Source organism: Manacus vitellinus, unplaced genomic scaffold, assembly GCF_001715985.3.
Source record: "Manacus vitellinus isolate BGI_N305 unplaced genomic scaffold, ASM171598v3 scaffold_20_pilon, whole genome shotgun sequence".
NCBI lineage: Eukaryota > Metazoa > Chordata > Aves > Passeriformes > Pipridae > Manacus > Manacus vitellinus.
Window position 1 is genome coordinate 9,629,041 of NW_021939471.1, and position 22,387 is coordinate 9,651,427.

The 22,387-nt window shown below is 40.6% G+C and overlaps 1 protein-coding gene across 1 annotated transcript; it reads left to right on the forward strand.

Moving 5' to 3' along the window:
• Positions 1-125: 125 nt before the first annotated feature.
• Positions 126-18,092, forward strand: NDUFS1 (NADH:ubiquinone oxidoreductase core subunit S1). The gene is made up of 19 exons (XM_029959484.1): positions 126-150; positions 624-691; positions 930-1,021; positions 2,468-2,575; positions 3,680-3,756; positions 3,844-3,925; positions 4,035-4,165; positions 4,892-5,077; positions 9,944-10,078; positions 10,475-10,589; positions 11,558-11,703; positions 12,315-12,443; positions 13,175-13,304; positions 13,788-13,948; positions 15,346-15,500; positions 16,085-16,260; positions 17,016-17,150; positions 17,348-17,420; positions 17,732-18,092. Exons 2-19 carry the CDS (start codon positions 628-630, stop codon positions 17,821-17,823), a joined length of 2,187 nt encoding a protein of 728 aa, XP_029815344.1. The 5' UTR covers positions 126-150; positions 624-627; the 3' UTR covers positions 17,824-18,092.
• Positions 18,093-22,387: the final 4,295 nt, after the last annotated feature.

Below are 22,387 nucleotides of genomic sequence, written 5' to 3' on the forward strand. Positions count from 1 at the left end.
GAACGCCTGCCGTCCTCTCCGGAGGTTGCCGAAGGGGGCTCCGGAGGTTGCCGAAGGCGGCCGGGGCAGCGGCGGAGAGGCCGGGCGCGCGCATAGAGCCGAGCGGAGCGCAGGCCGGGTCCCGCGGCGCCGCTGCCCGTCCCGCCCCAGGTAACGCGCGCCGCCGCGGGCGCGGGGTCCGGGCGGGCTGGGGCGCGCTCCCGCGGGCTCTCCCGCCGCTGCTCCCGCCCCCCCCACCTGCCTTGGCGGTGATGGGCGGCGGAGGAGACGCCTCCAAGGTGCCCCCGCCGGGCAGCGGTCGCCGCCGGCCGGGCCCGGGGACGGTGACACTGACACCGAGCGCTCGCCGGGCTGCGCCGGTCGGCCGGTGCGCGCAGCGGGGGCCGGCGCTCCGTTTGCAGGCGGAGAGGCCGCGCGGTGCCATTCGTGTGTGTCATGTATAGATTGTTTTGATTTTCGTATCTTGCGTTTGAAGGAAGTAACTTATTCTCCTGTAACTGTACCTATTGATGCATACGTACCTTTTTGCACCTGGTAGATACAGGTGTTTACTCTTCTTGTTTAAAACCCGTCAGCAAAAGTTTGAACTGATAAAAACAGTGCTGTTTTCTCTCCTACCAAAGCACCATGCTTCGACTGCTTGCTGTCCCCAGGACCTTAGCTGGGGTCACCCAGTCCTCCAGAGTATGCGGTAAGTCTGGTTCACACGTGTGTCTGTGGTGATAAATGTACGTGTGCGCGTTAATGTATGTGCACTTCGCTTAGTGAAGGGCACGTATGCGTACTTCATTTGCAGCTAAGGAATTGTGCTGATTCTAGAAATGGGATTCTCTGAGCACTGTATGAGTGCAAGATAAGGGAGTGTGGGATCTGATGTTTGCATCGAGCAGTAGCCGAAAGTTTTTGTTTTCTTTTTCCATGTCCTTCAGGGCGCACAACTGCAACAGCAGCCAGCAACCAAATAGAGGTGTTTGTGGATGGCCATCCTGTACTGGTGAACCCTGGAACCACAGTACTTCAGGTGTGGGGAACGGCATTCTGAATTTCCTTAGACTCCCCATCTCACTTTTTGCCGGCCTGTTCTGTTCTATACAGCAAAAAACCACCCACCTTTACATTGTTTCTTGCAATTCTTTAGGGGCACTTTCACTGACTGTGATGCAGTTTCATGTGACAGAAATCCACTGGGGAACTCATTGTTTCAAAAAGAAAAATCTGCCATGGTTGTCTGGAAGAAGATGCAAGCAGCATCAATCCCAGCTGCAAATATTTATGCAATGCAATAAGAGACTTTGATAAATTCAGGTTGAAATTCTGTCTTTGAACACTACGTGACTTAGTAGTCTTTCAGAACCTGTTAATCTTGTATCTTGTTAAAGTGATGTCTCTGGTAAATGAGGGATTGCCTCTTTTTAGTTATTCTTATGATTCAGAGTGCTGATCCTTAGCTGCTTTTATTATTCTTGGTGCAGAAAGAAAGAAAACCTGGACCTACCAGCCTGTACTTAGCATTGTTGCTTTTCAGGCTAAAATTTCAGGTAGAACTTTTTCTAGTCAAACTTCTTTTTAAGAAGCTGTTAAATGGGGATGTGATATAATGGGTACATTATATGTACATTAGAGTACATAGTTTATTTCAAGATATAGCCCTCACTCTTCGGATAAAAGTTACTATTTAGGCATTAGAATGCCCCCAGCAGGAGTGTAAATTTTTCTTAAATGCTATTTTTTGATTAGCTTTCCAGTTTTGCTAATGTGATTTTTTTTTTGGTAGAAATTGTCAAAAAAAATATATTTGTTTAGTTCTTTGTTTTTGAGTTTGGTGGTATTTTTGGCAGGCATAGCTAGTGCTATAGCATAGATCCCATCATCTGTGGGGGTTTTATGCAGGAAAGGTTGTCCTTATCTGTTCTCTGGAAATCTGCTGTCTCTGTCCTCCTGTCTCTTCTTCAGTCCTGGCATGCAAGAGTGTTTCTTTGAGTTTGGAGTCTGCTGAAGTTGAAGATTGACTATGCTCAAGTACCCTTATACAGAGCATCCATGTTGTTGAATTACCTGAAATGATTATGCCCCTCATTGTTCCCTTTATGTTTTTCAATTTTTACTGTGATGAACTTTTCTTTAAAGAATGTATGTGTTGTTTAAAAAGTTAATAGTATTGCTAGTGTCCTATCTGTTATAGAGAATTCTCTCTGTTATTGGGGGAAAGCATGAAAGAGGTCAGTTCTCATTTCCTCAATCAGTTACAAAGGTTAGAAAAAATATATTTATAATTGATATCATGATATTGTTCTGCTTCATCACAATTTTTTATTTATGGTCACTTCTTAAGATAAAAGATCGAATGTACTGTACTCCTGAGCACTAACAGTTTGTTAGTCTTTGAAAAGCTGCATAATGTTTTCTGAGGTGGAATTGAAAGGTATAGCTAAGATTTAATTTCCCTTTGTTTCTTATTTTTTTATAGGCCTGTGAAAAGGCTGGAGTTCAGATACCTCGTTTTTGTTACCATGATCGTCTCTCTGTTGCTGGAAACTGTAGGATGTGTCTTGTGGAAATAGAGAAAGCTCCAAAGGTATTTTTTGTGTTTCATAGAAATTGCAATTTTTTGCTGTGCTTAGGGCCTAATTTAAATCTTGTAAATGTTTGTATTATCAGTAGCACATGAATTGTTGTCATTCAGCTGCTCTCATCTCCCCACTGGACTGCAGTGATTGCCTATGGATCAAAGTCAGGTCTCAGGTTATTATGGATTATCTTGCTCCTGGACAAGATAATTTTTCCAAGAACATTTGATAGCTGTGTATTTGCAGTCAGACATATTTTTATGCTTTGTAATTCAGGCTTCAGCCACACATTTTCAGCTGACAGTACTTGAGTAGTAAACTTCAGATACTGTATGAATTCAGCTGTAGGATTAGTGTCTGCAGGTTTGTTCTCCCTAAGCAGAGATTGCAGTTATTTAGTAGTTTGTATCTTAATGCATTGATATCTCTTCTGAAATCTCTTCTGAAGGACTGAACAGTGCTATTAAGAAATCTATGCATGTAGTTGAGGCATTTGTTTGGAGTTCAGTCTTGGATTACACATTTATATTCACCCATAAAATTTTTTTGCTCATCCCAACTTCAGTTCCATAGTTTGAGCTTTCTGTCTCTGGAAAGGTTGGGTTATCACTAAAGATGGAAGTCATGAGGTGATTGAAAAGTAGGAGGGACTAATTTACTCAGCAGGAATTTTTGTTAATCTTACAGTAATCTGTAAGATTACAGTGAAGAATTTTTTTCCAAGACTCTTTATAAAGGCTTTGTGCAAATAAATATCTTGATCCATACTCTGATACATTCAGTTCTAGAGGTCTTCCAGATGTTCGCTGCAGCTTTTTGATTTGCCTTATATTTATTACAACTGACATTCTTACTGCTGTAACTACTTGAATTGAAAACCAAAAGTGTAAAATTTTCAACTCATAAATAAATCATAACTATTTTAACCTTTTTATATAGAAGATTATTAATAAATATGGCTTCTAATGACTTCCCTTGCAGACCTTTTTATTTGTACAACATGTTAAATTAATAACATACCTGTGTAAGAAGTGGAGGGAGGAGGTTGGGGTTTGTGCCTATGCTGAGAAGTATTATGCTGTGTTCATGCTTGCTTTTTATGGTGATTGCAGCCAGTTGCTGCTTGTGCCATGCCAGTTATGAAGGGCTGGAACATACTGACAAACTCTGAGAAGTCCAGGAAAGCAAGGTACCTTTCTTTTAGCCTCCTTTAGCTGATTAGTTGTACTATCTGCTAAATAAAGTTGACACGAACTTCATTTTCTGAACCTAACAGAGAGGGTGTAATGGAGTTCCTGCTGGCTAATCACCCATTGGACTGTCCTATCTGTGATCAGGGTGGAGAATGTGACCTACAGGTACAACATCCAATTAAATTGTGTAGACTTATGTATTAATACTCCTGTCTTAGATGAAATTGTGCTTTCCAGCAGCCTGGATATGTCTGTTTTCTGTTGTCTGTTCTAGGATCAATCGATGATGTTTGGCAGTGATAGGAGTAGATTTAGAGAGGGAAAACGTGCTGTGGAGGACAAGAACATTGGCCCATTGGTCAAAACAATCATGACTCGGTGTATACAGTGCACTCGATGCATCAGGTAACAACCTTTGTTTTTCACTGGAGAGTTTACTGAGCAGGCATATTTCTATCAGTTAGTTACTTGTGAAAGAAACACCATATGAAGGGGAATCAGTTTTTTTAAAATTTCTTTTCTGACTGTACTTAAGAATTTTATTTCTGGTAGTGAATGATAGCTGGTTTCCTGGAGCTACCAGACAGGTGTTACAAAGGAAACAGATATGGCCAAAACATGAAAGTGAAATCAGAATTCTACAGGGCAGAACTGGTCCCATGGTGTTAGTGCCAGAATGGATACGTGCCTTCCTCAGCCACAGTTACAAGATTTATTTATTCTTAATAGCATCTGGTAGCTATATTTATGCTGTTCTGTAGTCCTGAAATGCAGTATCAGCCAACTTGAGCCAGGTGGAAAAGAATACCGTGTACCCAACCAGTTCTAGAGAGAACTTTTTAGTTAGGACTAATGTTGGACTCAGTTTGTGAAATTCACTGAGCACTGAACTGCTCTGTTTTTTGATACAACTCCCCCTAGTTTTTGCAGCCTTTTGTAATGAAATTCTGCGGATGTATGGTCCTGTATATGATGGTGCTGACTAATGCGTCTGAACAATTGTTTTCTTCTTTCAGGTGTATGAATTAAAGCTTATGTTTTACCTTAAGAAAATGAGATGAAGGCTAAAAAATGTTCCATGTTGCTGTTGTACATTGCAGATTTGTTTTTCCTTCTTTGTGCATCTGCCAGGTTTGCTAGTGAAGTTGCAGGGGTAGATGACTTGGGAACAACCGGAAGAGGGAATGATATGCAAGTTGGTACTTACGTTGAAAAAATGTTCATGTCCGAGTTATCAGGAAATATTATTGACATCTGCCCAGTTGGTGCTCTTACCTCCAAGCCATATGCCTTTACTGCACGCCCATGGGAGACAAGGTAAGTATCTTAACTCACTCCGAAGACAAAGCTTTCTGTTTGTCGTATATGTTATCTTAGTCCATTTATGATACCAAGGGTTTTCTCTGAGTTTATTTTCTGTGCTTTTGTTGTAGACTTTTCCATAGACTGAATCTAACAAGAATTCTGTTACTTACAGCATTTTCAAGAAAAGAAAGAATGTTATAGTTTGTAGACTGTTCTTCCCTAATTTTTACCCTAAAATGTACTGATGCTTAGTAAAAGATGTGTGTAAAGGAAAATTCAAATTCGTTAACTCAGTAATTGTTAAGGATGTTATTTTAAATATCTTGTGAAACGAAGCTCTTTTATTTGTATCTAAAGCTAAACCTACAGCACTTTTTGTTGTTTTGTTATGCACTCAGTATAACTGTTGGGCTATAAATAATGCACCCTCATGTTGCCAGTGCAGATCCACTTGAGCCACTTCCAATTAGCAGATTGATCCACCTGCTGGTTGTTTTGATGGTCTTCAGTGACCCAGCTCCTGGGTACATGAACATCTATGTGATGTACCTTTACACCCAGGTTCTCTACCTGAGCAGCAGTGTCTTGCCAGAGTTCAGCAGCCCAGCTGGGCTTTCCCCTCCCCTGACAGTTGCTCTGCTTCCATCACTGCAGCCAACCCTGGAGAGCATTTGCCACCATCCGTGAGTCAGTACAGAGATGTTTCTCATCCAGCCATGTCTAAAGCCACCTGGATACTTTCACTTCTGCAACCTGACTCAATTCACCTTGTCTTTCAGCAATTTCTGCAGTTTGCTGTGTGAGGCTCCACACAGCAGCTTTCCATTAGTGAACAGCTCACATGGCTTCTTGTTTTCTGATATTTCATTAAACAGTGGAGCTTCTGCAGCACGTGCCACCTCCTCCTTGGCAATATTCCAAAATCTTTGCCTTTTGGCCAGCTCATGATCACTTCCAAAATTCCTGGTGATTGGAGTTTTGTGTTCAACCTTGTTTTGTGATCAGTGTGACTCACTTAACATCATGCAGCTGATGCTGCATGGACTGTAGAGGGGATACCCAGCCCCACACCCGCAGTCAGGGTGCCAGGAGGAGCTGTACTTCTGAACCAGTCACTTCTGAGGCGCCTCGAACACCTTCACGTGCTGCCAACATTGCAGGGCTTGGATCCTCTCTATCAACGGCTCCAAAACCCTACAGGTGACCTCAAGTCTTCCCTGGTACTCTCTGTCAGAGGCTCCAGGTAGGGCTGTTCTCCCTGGCTATGGTGTAGAGCATGTTTTTAACATCTTGTCTTGCCCAGACTGGCCCAAGGGCTACTCCTCTTTAATTTGTTCAAAGGCTTGTCATTGCTCAGGGCCCCATTTAAAATCATTCATCTTCTGGGTCACTTTATATAGAGAGGGCTTACAGTCAGACTGTAATTTGGAATATACATTCCCTGAAAACCTATAAGGACTGAGAAGGCTTGTGTTTTCTTTTTTGCTCATCAGTAGAGACATAGCTGTTACTTTGTTGATCACATCCATTGGGATCTGATGACATCCATCTTGCCATTTTATTCCTACAAACTGGATCTGCTGTGTAGGTCTCTTGACCTTACTTTGTTTTATGGCAAAACTGGCTTTCAGAAGGATTTGGACTATTTTCTTCCCCTTCTCAAAAACTGCTTCTGTTGCCCCACATGATGATGCCACCAATGTATTGCAGGTGTTCCAGAGCTTCACAGTGTTCCAGTGCAGTCCGGATCAGTCCGTGGCAGATGGTAGGGGTAGTTTCCACCCCTGGGGCAGTCTATTCCTGGTGTACTGGACGTCTCTCCAGGTGAAAGCAGGTTGTGGCACCAAATGGATTGAGGAAAACGCATTAGTGGTATTAGTTTGGGCATACCCCTGGGCTGCTTCTGACTCCAATTCATACTGAAGTTCCAGCATGGCAGCACTGGCCAGTGCTGCATTTTGGCCATTACAGTCTACTGTGCCAGGCCACTGGGTCCACACAGGCTAGTTATCCTGGTTGTCCCATTCCTCTGCCTAGCTGGAGGCAGTGCCCCTCTAGTCCTGGTCATAGTATTTGCTGCTCACTTTTTGCAAATATGAGTGAGAAATCCCTTCATCAAGAACAGAAATAAGATCAGCCCTTCTACTTTGTCAGAGTAACTGCCCTCTGTAGACTGGAGGAGCAGTTTTCCTGGAAGAACCTCATTTGTGATTGATTGTTTATCCTTAAAACTCACATGTGCTTAAAACACTCAGATCCTTAAAACTCACATACCTGTGACTCTAGGGTTGAGGTAGATTTTCCATTTCCTTTCCTCCTGTCCTCTCCGTGGTCATGCAGGTAAAGCCACAGGGTGGTTACATACCCACTATATCCTCTCTCTTGAGTAGAGGAAGGCTTAACTCCTAATAGCTGAGATAGAGGTGAGCAGAAGGATCTATCCTCTTTGAGTTGCTGGACCCGTTTCTCCACAGCTGAGATGAGGGAGGAAGAGAGACTTTCTTTGTATTGCCAGAGTCAGCCAGCCAGTTCATCGTCCCTTTGTCCCTCTCCGTCTCTCCAGGTCATTAATGCCAGTGAGTTGGTATACAGTGATGGTGTGCTCCATACAAACTTCCACCACATGGGTCATGTGTACCTGACTTCAGCGGGATCTTTGGCTAACTGCTTGTTGTCCAGGTCTTCATAAAACACGTCCCATATGGCTAATTCCCTCAGGTACTGGATACTGTTCTCTATGGTGGCCCACTTGCCTAGGTGATGTATAACATCTTCCTTGAAGGGATACCTTTCCTTAACACCTGACAGGAGTCACCTCCAGAGGCTGAGGACTTGTGCCCCTTTTCCAATTACTTTGTCAATGCCCCTTCCCTAGAAAGGGATCCCAGCTATTTGGCTTCCTTAATTTTAATTCCAGGCCACTGGCCCAGTTATCCCTACATTGAAAGCTGCCAGTGGACAAAGTGCTTGCTTGAATAATGGCTGAAGTCTTTTCACATATCTTGCAGCTCACTCAGGGATGGGGATCATGTGTTTACCACCTTGTTTATCAATTCTTCCTTTTCCTCTTCTCCAGTCAGTGGCTGCTTCTCTTTCTTCTATTGTTCTTCTGATGGCCTTGCTTTGGAGGAGTCTGCCTTTTCCACTTCTTCCTCCTGCTCTCCCTTAGAAGAAGCTCCTTGATCCCTTACTAAACAAGCCAGCTTCCACTTTCGATATTTCTTCTCGTGTATAGGGGTGACTGATACTGGCAGTATCAGTTGGTTCTTTGATGTATCCACAGTGCCTGTTGTGGGGGTTGGTGTACCAGAAGTGCCTGACACTTTGTCATCAGATCCTGTGACCTTTTCCCCCTGCAGATACCGAATAGTGTTGAACAGGATTGGATAGGTCTGGGCCAGGTCCCAGCATGTTGCAGTGATTTGTGTGTCTCTGGAATTGCCAGGGTGACAGCATAGTGTTTCCAAATATTTTACTAGTTTTTCAGGATTCTGCACGTGTTCTGGGGTGAAATTCCAAGATGTTGGAGGTGCCTACTGTCCTAGATACTTGCCCATGTTATCCCACACACCCTACCACTCATAACTCTCCAGGCTTGGGGCAGATGTCTGGGTGGTATTCTAAGTAGCTGTTTAACCCTAAACAAAACCTGAAACACATCCAGGAGACACAGAATCATAGAACGTTAAGTGTTGGAATGGACCTTAAAGATCATCTGTCCCCACCCCCCATGCCATGGGCAGGGACACCTGTCACTAGACCAGGATAACCCTTATCCAAGCTGGCCTCAAACAGACGAACACGCTGGTTTGAACATCCCAAGGATATTTAAAATCCTCAAGAGCTATTGTAATTAGTCTGGCGGAGAAGGGGAAGGTGGAGGAAGGTGTCTCCCCATAGGCTGGCGCTCCGAGAAGGTGAAGGGTGTAATTACTAACCGTGTCCGCGGGGTGGCTCCCGGAGCACAGAGGTGGCTGAGTGCAAACACCAGATCAGTCTCGCCACCAGGAATTTTGTCATGTCACAAAACACTTTTACACAGTTTGACAGAATTATGTCCTTAATCCACCCTCCAGAGATCATAAACAGCAAACAGGGAACATATCTAGCCAGTAAGGTGTTAGATAGCACAGCTCTGAGGATGTGTGCAGCAACTCCGAGACCAGCAATTATTAAACTAATACAATAAATGCTTATAACAAATTTGTTTTAACATACTCTAGTCAGATCTGTTGTTATCTCAACCCTCAGTGCCCCACACTGGGTGCTTAAAAGGACTGTTGTGGTTTAACCCAGCAGGCAGCTGAACACCACACAGCTGCTTGCTCACTTTAGCCCCCCTTGCCCCATGGGATAAGGGAGAGAACTGGGGGGAAAAAAGTAAAATTTGTGGGCTGAGATAAAGGCATTTTAATAGGACAGAAAAAGAAAATTATAGTAATAATGATAAAATAATTAGAATGCACAATGCAATTGCTTGTCACCTGCCAGCCAATGCCCAGCCAGTCCCTGAGCAGCAGCCGCTGACTAGCTTTCCCCCTGGTTTATATACTGAGCTTGACTTCATGTGGTACAGAACATCCCTTTGGCCCGTTGGAGTCACCTGTCCTGGCTGTGTCTCTCCCAGCTTCTTGTGCCTTCCAGCCTCCTTGCTGGTGGGGCGGGGTGAGAAGCTGAAAAGTCCTTGATTTGGTGTAAACGCTGCTTAGCAACAACTAAAACATCCCTTTGTTATCAATACTGTTCTCGCCCTAAATCCAAAACACAGCACTATACCAGCTAGTAGGAAGAAAATTAACTCCATTCAGGCCAAAACCAAGACACTGTTGCTGCTTGTGTATGAAAAACTGTAAGTGGTTTATTTGTTCTTCTAAACAGGAAGGTAGAGTCAATTGATGTTCTTGATGCAGTTGGAAGCAACATTGTGGTGAGCACAAGAACCGGAGAAGTGATGAGAATTTTGCCAAGGCTGCATGAAGATATCAATGAAGAATGGATATCTGACAAAACAAGGTGTGTGGGAAGTGTTTGTAACCACACAGGTGTTTAAGCAAGCATTAAAGGCACACTTTGCAGAACCAGAAACGTGAACATAGCACTGACTTCTGGTTTCAGCTGTTAATATTGTAAAGCTATAGTGAAAAATAATTGGTAAAACATGTTTTTAATTCTGTCATTGAAGTTACTGAGTTTTCTAATGTTCTGATTTTTGTAGCTTTTTTTCACAGTAACTTATTTGTATCGCTGATTGTTTTGCATGTTTTTGAGGAAAAAAAAGTTAAACTTTCAGGGGAAACATTTCTTTTTTCTAGCAGTCTGCAATTATTAGAAAATTTGGTCACAGCATGTATTTAGTATACACAATTATCTTTGTCTTGCTCTTTAATAATATTCCTGGTATTTACTTAGGTTTGCTTATGATGGTCTGAAGCGTCAGAGACTTACTCAGCCAATGATCAAAAATGAGAAAGGACTGTTTGTTTATGCCTCATGGGAGGATGTATTAACTCGTGTTGCTGGTGTGGTAAGAACAATTTTCAATATAGGTAGTGTAAAATTAATTTCCAAAAGTGGATGTATTATTAATATCAAGCCAGCTATATAAAGAAAGCTTTTGACTTTAGGGTTAGAGGGGAGCAGTTGACTTCTAATCCATTATGTTTCCACTTAAATTTCTTACTTTGACTGTTATTTCCTGTTTCATGGATTGGACCTTCTAAAGAACTTTGTGTTATCATGGTTTCATTTGGAGCATTGGGAGAGAAATTACTTTTATTTAAATAGGAAAGTAAACTGCTTCTTCAGAAATTTAGGAGGAAGCAGCTTTCACAAATACTCTGATCTACCTGAAGATATTTTTAAATTTATTTAAACTATCACCGCTTTTGCCATCAAAGCCATTAAATCTGTATTACTTATATCTGAATTGTGCTTTCCTCAGTGCTTTCTCTGTGTAGTGATTGATTCTGCAGCTCAAATGAAGTGCTGCATGACTGCTCTGGATTTTGATTAAAAATTTTATGTGGGTGAAGTAGAATTGAATAACTGTAATTGAACTTTCCTCAAGGATGTTTTTGCCCATGGTAAAGTAGCAGGGTTTGTTACGAAAGCTATTGCTTCTCATGTAACACTTTTGAGTTAAGTTTACTACCCGAGACTGTGTTACAGAAGTTTGTATTCTGTCTGCACTGTGGCTTCATTAAAATAAAAGCATTCACCAATCTTTCTCTCCTCACCACACCAAATGAGAATTAGCCACATCTGAGCAATAACTCAAGTGGGAGAGACCTGCATAGAATACAGAGAGCTGTTCTTTGCTTATCATGAGTTCTGAAGCAGCTGGAGTTGCTGCTTATCAGTTTGTGCTGCTCCAGGCCAGTGGTTGCACCGCTGGCTTTGGCACATCCTAACATAACAAATATTTGCCTGGGCTAAATGAGAATTTACTTCAGTGGTTTCCTTCATTTATGCTTATACTTACTTTCTCTCCAGCTACATGCAGTTGAAGGTAAGGAAGTAGCAGCAATTGTAGGAGGACTGGTGGATGCAGAAGCACTAATAGCTCTGAAAGACCTTCTGAATAGACTAAATTGTGATACGCTCTGCACTGAAGAGATATTCCCTACTGCTGGAGCTGGGTAAGATTACAGGCAAAGTCTGCCTGTAATTAGTATGTTAATAAACTTTCCAGTTTGCAGATTGTCTCTTGGCAAGATTCTGAAATGACCAAGGATAGCAATTGCTGATGCATTAGCAGGATTTGGTCAAATTTACAGTACTCACTTATAGAAAATATTTATAGATTGTGAGTTGATGCATATAGCACTCCACTATAACAAGGATTGCACACCTTACTGTATGTTGTGCTTTATGTACTGATGCTGCAGTTTAACAGTCAGCTACTGAAAGCCAGGTGCACTCTGTTGTAAGTTGGATTATTTAGTCTGTTTCTGTTTGTGTTGTGAAAACTGTAGTACACTTATGATCTTGTAAACTGTGAAACAGAAGATTAAGTTAATGAAGGCTGTCAGTAACTGTAAATGTAGGAGACAGCTACATTGTAATTTAATGTTTTGCTGTCTCATGAAAAACTCTTCTTATTTGGGTTAGTAATTTGGATTGAGAAATCTCTTCTTTCCCTTTCTTTTCCTGAGATAAAAAAACATTTGGAGCACCTACCGTCTTTACCACAGCTTCATTCCTTCCCTTTACTGAATTCTCATCCTCTTCCTTACATCTTTTGTTACAGCACAGATTTACGCTCTAACTACCTGCTTAATACTAAGATTGCTGGAGTGGAGGAGGCAGATGTCCTACTTCTGGTTGGCACCAATCCACGCTTTGAGGCACCGCTTTTTAATGCTAGAATTCGAAAGAGGTTTGTATTCCTTGGTGGTGAATAAGCATGTGAATCCATCTGGATTTAACGGAATGCTTTGTTGGAGCTGCAGGCAGTAACTTGGGAGCATTCATTTAGATGGGCTCATTGGATTTAGTTCACCTTTTAGTAAAGGGAATGGTGATTTATGTGTGGAAAAAGGGTGTCTCGTTTCCCTGTAGTGTAGAGCTAGTTCATTCTCACTTTGACATTTTACATTAAGTTCATCTACTCAGACATTTATTCCTTTGTTACATTACACAGACACCTCAGATTTTCTATTTTATAAAAGTTTGTTAAAGCATATTCCTTAAAGGTTTATTTTCAGCATCAGTTTGCTCCCTTTTGTAGTGTTGTAACAAATCAGATGTGCTGAGTTTAGAAACAGTCATTCAAGTTTAACATTTTCTCTGGCAAGTAGTGTGGCTTTCCCAAACTTTTGAACATAGCTAATTAAACATTGATAAGATATGTCAGTATGAGACAAGCAAGGTTTATGGAAGTCCTGTACTGGTCCTGGAATGTATGTAGAGCAATAGTCCTCTTTAAAAAACTTTAGGCTTGCTTAATAGTCAGAATGATGCTAAACTGCATGCTACCAAAGCAATGAATGCAGTTTAAATTCCTTTGAAATCCTATTTCAAGTTATTGCTAAAATTACAATTAGTGGCTTTGGTTGAGTAAAACTCTATATTTCTTTAATTTTTATAAAATATTTGCTGTGTTTTCAGCTGGCTTCACAATGACTTGCAAGTGGCTGTTGTTGGCTCTCCTGTGAATTTGACCTACACATACAACCACCTAGGAGAGTCCCCACAGATACTTCAGGATCTTGCTTCTGGCAAACATGCATTCTCCAAGGTACACACAACTTAAGACTGTGATGTTAAATTCCACATGTATTGAGTAAGAACCTGAATTCCTCCGAAACAGATCGGAAGAAGAGTACCATGTTGTATATGGGGTTATTTGCTTTTAACCAAATGCACAGATGAGGTGATGATTACTGTGCACCAAGTATATGTAAACTGTTTAATGTATTTCAGGTGTGTAAACTTTGCAGTGCAGCAAACTCCTGAATTATTTCTTGATATAAAACAGGCTGTTTCAGGTGCTCCTGTTTCCAGCATGTGTGGTTATCAAGGTATAGTTCTGTATTGACCTGGCAGTTTACTGCTTATAGCAGTTTCTCCTGGCTTTGTCTCCAAATGAAACAATGACCATTTTGGAACCATAGCTTTGCATGGAAGACTTACGGAGAAATTTTGGGACTTATTACATTATCTGCACCAGGAATTGTCTTCATAGCTGTGGAATGAATTTCTTGATTCTTTACCTGCACAGGTCCTCGACCAGGCCAAAAAGCCCATGGTGGTGGTGGGCAGTGCAGCCCTGCAGCGCAGTGATGGAGCAGCTATCCATGCTGCTGTGTCCACCATTGCACAGAATGCCAGGACTAAGAGTGGTGTTGGTTCTGACTGGAAAGTCATGAACATCCTCCACAGGTTTGCTTTGAAACTTTTTGGGGATGAGCTTTCTTTTACATTGGGCCCGCACAAGTTACCACAATGTATGTGTGCAGATTTCTTTGTGTACACACAAGCAGCTTAGTGGACTAAACTTACAGGGAATATAAAAAACCAGAAGTACAAACTAGCAGAAACTTTTTTATAAAAATAGGTTCCTTGACCTAGCAAACTCCATGAGATTTCATTAATCTGTTATATTCAAATGCAGAATTTAAAGTTTCAATTTAGAGGTATAGAATACAAGAGAGCTTAATAACATCTACCACAGTGCTCAGCAGGATGCACAGCAGACCAGTGTCACTTGCTAAATGACTGCACGTTACCTTGAGGAAGAAAACAAAACGGCAAGAGTATTTAAATAATAGGGTTTCTTTTAATATTCCTTTTACTCTGCAGTTTCTTAACTGAATAGTTAATAGAAAAGCTTAAAATGTTTTCATTTTAGAGCTTTTGACCATAGTTATTCAGTCTGTTGTGACAGTACTCCTTTTAATAGGCAAGCTTCTCTTGGACAGTCCTTCACCACTCCCTTTCTGAAATTCCTACTGTCCAACTGACACCTCTGTAAAGGAAAAATTATTTCAATAAATGTAGTGGCGCTCAATTCCAGAGACTCAACGAAGTCCTTCTGCCAGAAGCAGCTTCATTCATGTAAAACTAGTGGAGTAAGAGCAGGGCTTGGTCCTCTGAAGGAAACTTGAATATAAAATCCTGCTGTTGAAACTGAAATATTCAATACCAAAACACTGATGAGTTAACCCTCATGATACTTTTTTTAACTGTGGTTTAGCAGTCTTGGATATTATTGACTTCCATACTTCAGGTGCACCATCCATTCTACCTTAAGTGTAAAAAGCAACCTATTGAAACCCCTATGTCTGACTGTTAGACAAACATGAGTTACATTGGAAAATCTGTTCTCTACAGAGAGAATCTTTTTTTGCTTTAAATAGAATTGTAAGTCTGGCACCTGATTATGCAGGATTATGCAAAACTGTTTCTTTGAAAAAGGAAAAGACTGCCAGAAAATGAGAATTATTATTTCATTCTTTTAAAAGTATTTTTATGTGTGAATAAATGAATAGTGATGAAATAGTGGTCTTAAGTCTTTGATGATTTAGGGTACCTGATGGCCCAAGAGCTGGTCTTTCATCTTCCACGAGTACCCTAAATTAAAGGCTTGATGAGCTCAATTCATAGCTGAAATGTCATTTGGAGCATCAAAAATTTCATCTGCCTTTGTGCTTCTTGTTTGTCCTGTTACTATTAGGAACCTCTTATGTCCCATAGTTAGAAAAAGAAGTCAGGTCTGTTCTGATGGGAGAGGGAGAATTGTGAAATAACTTAAAGTCATAATGTGTTTGTTCCTACAGGGTTGCAAGCCAGGTAGCTGCTTTGGACCTGGGTTTCAAACCAGGAGTGGAGGCAATTAGGAGAAATCCTCCCAAAGTGTTATATCTTTTAGGAGCAGATTCAGGTTGTGTAACGCGTCAAGACTTGCCAAAGGATTGTTTTATCATCTATCAAGGTAATTAGTAGATGTAAATTAAGAAACACTGCTCTTTTAATAGCTGGAGAAAAAGCCTAAACAGTGACGTAAAACCCGTTGAGAAATTCTAGACTTTGTTTTCTGCCAAGAAATAAAACTTCTAATGCATAACTGAGATACTGATTACCTGTTTCTTGGGTAAAAATGGGAAAGTGTTGATGAGTAATAAGGGAATATAAACCAGTATAGGTCTTCTGGAACACAGCTTCAGACTTGGCAGACAAAATGGCATTGGTTTCCAGCTGTTTTATTGTATGAAAACCTGATGTTGATTCACTACGAATCCTTGTTCCAAGAGCTCCCCAAATCTGAGTGACTATAGAGACTGAACTATCATTTACTCCTGCTTGTAGTCCATTCATTCTCCCCAGAGTATTTGGCAAGTAAGACCTCAGAGCAGTCAGCCTAACAGGCTTCATATTACTGGTTAAGCAAAACTTAGAAACTTCTTTTTTTTCTGGGAACACAGAAATTCTGTGTTGTGTTAGTAAAGCATTTCTTTTTATTTTGACTTACTTATGTCTTACATGGTTATGTACCATTTCCTCTTTCTGTGTATTTAGGGCATCACGGTGATGTGGGAGCTCCCATGGCTGATGTTATTCTCCCAGGAGCAGCATATACAGAGAAGGCGGCCACCTACGTGAATACTGAGGGTAGGGCCCAGCAGACAAGAGTAGCAGTAACGCCTCCTGGGATGGCAAGGGAAGACTGGAAAATCATTAGAGCTGTCTCTGAGGTACTGCTGCTGTTATAAATTGCTTCAAGTAAAAGTATACTGGGAGGTTAAGTTCCTTTTTGGAAACACTTCCACTTTTTAATGTAAAAAGAGGTACATTTTCAGGGAAAGAAATAACTGTAGTTTTAAGAAGTAATATTTTGTATTGAATCCTTTGTTATTTCTGTGAGTTAAATAATATTGTTTCGCTTTTGAGGATAGCACTGACATTGTAGCTGCTGTATGCTGTTGGAATGCATAATGGGTGAAGCTTTGAATGCAAATTCTGTAGGTCTTCATGAAGTGCTTTAGAGGAAACTGTTGGGAGGATGCAGTCTCTTGCTCTTTAGAAAGAAAACAGCATGGACTCTTGAGGACAGGATCTGATAAGGATTAATAAGTCAAATATGTGCTTACTAGTCACAGGGAATAAGATGCATTGATAATTGCATCAACTTTTATCTCATTTGGTGGTAAGCTGAGGAAAGTACAAGCGACATCTATGTGGAAAGAGAAAAGTACTTCTTTTCTTTTTTCCTTTGTATAGCAAACAGGACAGGCTGTTTTTTTAACCTGGGGAAGTGTTGACTGTGTAGGCATCAGAAGTCCAAAAGAACACCGTGACTTTGCTTCGGTTTGTACACTCTAACTGCCTGTGTTTTCAGGAGTGTAGATTTTTCCTGATTTTACTTTAGGTATGTTAATGGATTGGTAATCTAAACCCCTACGAATTAAATCTCTAGACTTGATGGCATTTCTTTCTGTGAATCTCTTAGTTGGCTGGTATGACCTTGCCTTATGAGAACCTTGATCAAATACGGAAGCGTTTAGAAGAAGTATCACCTAATCTGGTTCGATATGATGATGTGGAAGAGGCTAACTACTTCAACCAGGCAAATGAATTGTCAAAGGTAACCAAAAGAGAAGCATCTTGGCATGATTTAGTGCTGTTATATAGCTTGATGCTTTTTTTAAAATGGGCCTTCTTCATATGTAGTATGACAAGCATTCTTTGACCTACACTGAATGCAGAATTCCCTAACCAAATGCTTTGGTAATGAGTTCCTATCATAAAGGTGACTCTCTTTCTTTTCCTTTCCCATCACAGTTAGTGAAACAACAGCTTCTTGCTGATCCTCTTGTTCCACCTCAGCTCACAATAAAAGACTTTTATATGACAGGTATGTATAGTGTGGCCTTTCCATTCTGAGATCAGCAATACATTGTATTTAGCTTTACAGTAAGATTCTTATGAGGCATTTAAAGTTTTCCACTAAGAGTGGAAGTCTTTTGACTTTTTAGTCTTTCAAAGAAACAAAATTTTTCAGTAAAATTATTTAGAATTTACATAAAGCACAGACTATTTTCAGCTAAGCAGCTTAATATTTATCGTCTTTGTATCGTCTTGTACTAAATTTCTTTTATATTGTCTCTGCATACAATTTTTAACATAACAGTTACAACACACTGACGTTTGGATTTTTTTTTTCAGATTCCATCAGTAGAGCATCCCAGACAATGGCCAAGTGCGTGAAAGCTGTTGTTGAAGGTGCTCATGCAGTAGAAGAGCCATCCATCTGCTAGAGACTAATCAGAATGCTAGCACCTCCATCCAACTATTTGTTGCAGTTAACTGCTGTGACTGATACATTTTTTTTTTCAAAATCTATTTGACAGGCTGTTGTATTTTTTTTTTTCTTCATTCACATTTTCATCACTTCAGATAGTCCCATAATATTACAGGACTGTTGTTGTTATGTCTAAGAGAACACGCAGCACTCAACATACTGTACCCAGAGGCAGGGTACATGATGATTGTATACAAATAAATTATAATACCAAACAATCCGCTACCTGTGTAATTCATGTAGCTCATGTTTCTTCCATGAAAAGAATTCAGTAAGAAACTTGGACTCAGTAAATCTTGATTTGCTAGGAACAAGTCTACATGACAAAAATCCTAGATTGTAACTTTCTTCCAGAGTATCCAGGTGTCTTAATTTTAAGCCCTGGTTAGAATGTGAGCATGCTATTTTTGTAATGTGCTTTCAAAACAAGTTGCCCCTCATACCTGGTTTTGTCAGTGTTCAGAGCTATCACTCCTCCAGGTATTGGTATGTTTCTCCATTCCGTTTCAGTTGAGAAGCTACTCAGGTAGGAAATAATTTTGGTGTGAAAAAGAACAGCAGTCTTCACACAGCTTCCACATGCTTTAAAAATCAGCAATCAGATAAAAGCCCTTTACACCAGTTCAAATACAGAAAAGATCTCAGAATAGTTTCACTGTGCACTGATCTTTTTATAGCAAAGTGGGGGAAGGGGTTGTGTTTGACATTTTTTGGTTGGTTGGTGGTTGGGGTTTTTTTAAGCTTTAGAATGAATTCAGTGATTCTCTACTATAGTGGTTAATGTAAGTTTGGAAGAAGGATAACTTCCTTTTCAGCAGGGCTTAGAGTAATTCTTCCAGGAATCATCTAAATGGGAACAGTATCATAAAGCCATCACTTCCACTGTACTATTTAAAAAAGAAAGTGTTAATTTTGCATGAGGAAAAGCTACATTTTTCAGTGTAGTATAATCATGAGTGCATGGGAAGGCTGCTGTAGAAGCCATAGCTTTATAAATTTCTTTTTTCTTCCATGCTTGAAATTTTTCAGTAACAAATAATTTTTTAGAAATTTTCTTTCTGCCCCGGAAAACTTCCTGGCCATCCTGGTATATCACAGTGCTTACACGAGCTAAGTCTTAAATGTTGGGTATTGTTTTCTTGTCGTGATATACAAAAAAAAAGGCAACTATTCACTTTATTCAAAGATACTATAATGCCTGTTAGTGAGACATTGAGAGATACTGCGTTCTGTTTTTAATGTGGCAGTTCACAGGACCTCGTAAGTGTGTGTATGTGAACAAGTATAGCATAAAACCTTCATGCTGTCCTGGAATGCTACTTCTTTAGAAGGAAGAGGGGTTTGTTGGCATACAGAAATAGAGATATGGGACATATCCAAAATGGTTTAAGAAGAAAGGGTGTAGCTGAATCCTATATTCAGCAAAACATTTGGTTCTCAGGTTGCTGGGATGAAAACTGTTTTTCCCCCTGAAAATCCATGTTGTACAAACACAGAAGAATAAGTTCAGCTGTGCAACAAGTCAGTTACCACTTCAGAATTTATAAAGGTTCAAAGGCTTTAGATATTTTTTTTCTTAAATGTTATTGCATTATTTAACTCTGGGAGCTCTGGAACACTTTTTGGGGTTTTTGAAAGCTCTACATCCTTCAGTTAGTATGTATAAAGATTCAAAAAGTGTCCAGCCCTTATCTGGAAAGGCAAAAAAGGTAAGTACATGTGCTGCTGCCTTCCTCTTTCTACCCTCTTTCCCACCTAACTAGTCACCAAGTACAGAATTTTTCAGCCAAACTTGGTAATAGCAACAAGGCTCTGTACAAATTTGACTGTTAGAAACTAGATAGTAAAGACAAATCTAAATTAGCATTCTTATCAACTGAGCTTACAGTGTAGCCCTTCCCTTATCTCTTCTGTTTGCTCTGCTGGCTGGACAGTCAGTGCACATGTGGACTTTTGCCCAGGTAGCAATGAAATCATAGCAGGGGTCTGCAAAAGAAAGGAACTGACATAGGCTGGGCAAACTACTGGAACAAAAAATACAGAAACAGGGCTATTCATGCAATTTACCTCTGCTTATTTAAAAGAGAACGTTTACAGTTAGTGCTACTACTTGCTAGTCCTGAAGCTTCAACCTCAGATTAGAGAATTATGAGAGAGCAGCGATGAAGAGCTGGGAGATAAACACGCTTCACGTATTGTTCCTGACTGTTAAAGTAAGGGCTGATGGGCTGGGTGATGCACCGCCTGAGCGGTCAGCGCTGGAGGTGGGCGGGGGCTTTGTTAGGCTTTGGTTTAGAGCTGAGCCCAGATCCGCCCGAGATGCCACTCCCCGAGTGCAGCCCTAGTGCCACCTGGTGGCCAACCGGCAAAACTTCTCACCGGGTTCATCGTCAGTTCTTATCTCGCCCGTTCCCGTCGCTCCTGCCTGGAGGCAGCCTGACAGAGAACAGGTATGTGTGGGCACAGATGGATGCGGTTAGGCACCCATGCTCCGAACACAGCACCGTGTAAACACAGCTCGTGCGTGCAAGCAGTTAACCCCAAACACGACAAAGATTAAACCTGCTCCTTCTGTAGTCTTGTCTTCAGCAGGTGGTGAGGAGTGGAGAAGGAAAAGGGTGTGTTAATTCAAGGTAAAACCCTAAGCACTTACACTTTCAAACAAGTTTAGGCCAGGTGCAGTCAGATCAAAGAGAAACAAACTGCAGGCAGATTTAAGCATCTAAGCCTAAAGCTGTGATTTTAAAACAAACAAAATTAAAAAACCCCCAACCTGTTCCATAGCCACCTTACTGAAAGCACCAGCAATCCCACAGGTACATCCTTATAGTTCCAAAGGGAGAGTGATTTAAACCCTGGGCAATGCAGTGAGCTTCTTCAATAAAAAGAATGTGGTCCCAAACAGAAGTCAAGTCAAACAGATATGTTCTTAGTAATACTCTGAAACATCCAACAAAATTAGGCCAGTCATATAAATAGTTCTAACTTATTTTTAATGTATTTTGAAGCATAGCTAAAGGCAGAAAAGGAAGTGTCTATAGCATTTCCCCAGGAAGTAAAAGATTTGGGATCAGTGCCTCTTCTGAGGCTGACAGATTCTTGCAAGACTGTCTGCTACATGGTGCTTGGGGGATGTGCTGTATTTTACTATTGAAACCAACAGAAAAGCAGCTCAGGCTCATAGCTCTAAAGAGAAAGCAGAGTAGCAGACTGGCATCAGCCTTAATCCAAAGAGAAAAGGTAATAAAACTTCACTTCCATCCCTGTCCCTACATCCCCGCTCCTCATAAAATACTCCAAACAGTCGTTAAGCCAAAACATCCTCTCCCAAAAGAAGACAGTCTCTTAATAATGATTTGTTGTGTTGTTCTTCGAATGTTCAATTAGATGAAATCACCTTTGGTGATGAAGGGTTGAAAGACTGACTCTTTTCAGGCACTCACAGGACAAACAGAGAGTGCTAACAAGCAAACCAACAGAAGAGGATTTCATAGCGAATACCAACATGGAAAAAAGGTAAAAATAAATAAATGGGGAATTCTGGAGAGCAGCTAAAAGTTAAGGACTTCACTGACAACTAAAGTAAGCTTTTTATCAGGAGTATAAGAACCCCACAAAATGTCAAAGCATGTTAAGTTCTCCCAGAGTTACCTGATAAGTTGCATTGCTCAAGAAACAGCTTTTAAATTCCTATTTAAAACCAACAACAAAAAATAAACACAAAGCCAAACAAAACATGCTATTATTAATAGATGTTAACATATTGTTATTATTATTCATAAAATGCTAAATGGGCTCAAGTACCTTTGGGAACAAAACACTGAAATTAACAGAGAGTCACAAGGAAAACTTTGTTCAGAAATGTATGCCAAATCCTTCACTCTGTGCGTGGCCCTCTTCCTTGTGTAAGGTTTTATCCAAAGGACACTTTACAGTAACACGTATTAGCTGATGGAATGATGTCAGCAACATGTCCCACAGTACCTAGGTAACCCCAACTCTCCACAGGTGAGCACAAGAGAAAAATGGCACAGAGAATCATAATCAACATATATAGAACCTTGTGATTCAAACAGTATGAGTGATTCCATAATCAGCAAAGCCTGTTATGCTAAACACTGCTAATAATTTTTGTTTTCCTCCAGCTACATGCAAGAATCTATTCACAGTGCCTAATGCTGAGAAGCCTACTGAGATTTAGAAGCATAATAGCTAGTAGAGACATCTCCCCACTCAGCCAATACTGTATTCTGAATATACTTAACTAATTTAACTTATAAAAAAAGTTTTATTTCTTCTTGTCACCTTCTGTACACCTGTGTTTATGTTTGAAATGGATCAGAGATGAGAACCATGTATCAAAAAGAAACAGTAATACTAAGAACAAAAAGCTTCATGTATAACAACTAACTTTCAAAATCCACTGGAATCTCATGACCCTCCACACTAATTAAGCCTTATGCTTTGATGTTAGCTCAGCTCCAACTATTTTTGAAAAATCCTGCAAGCTTTTAATTTCT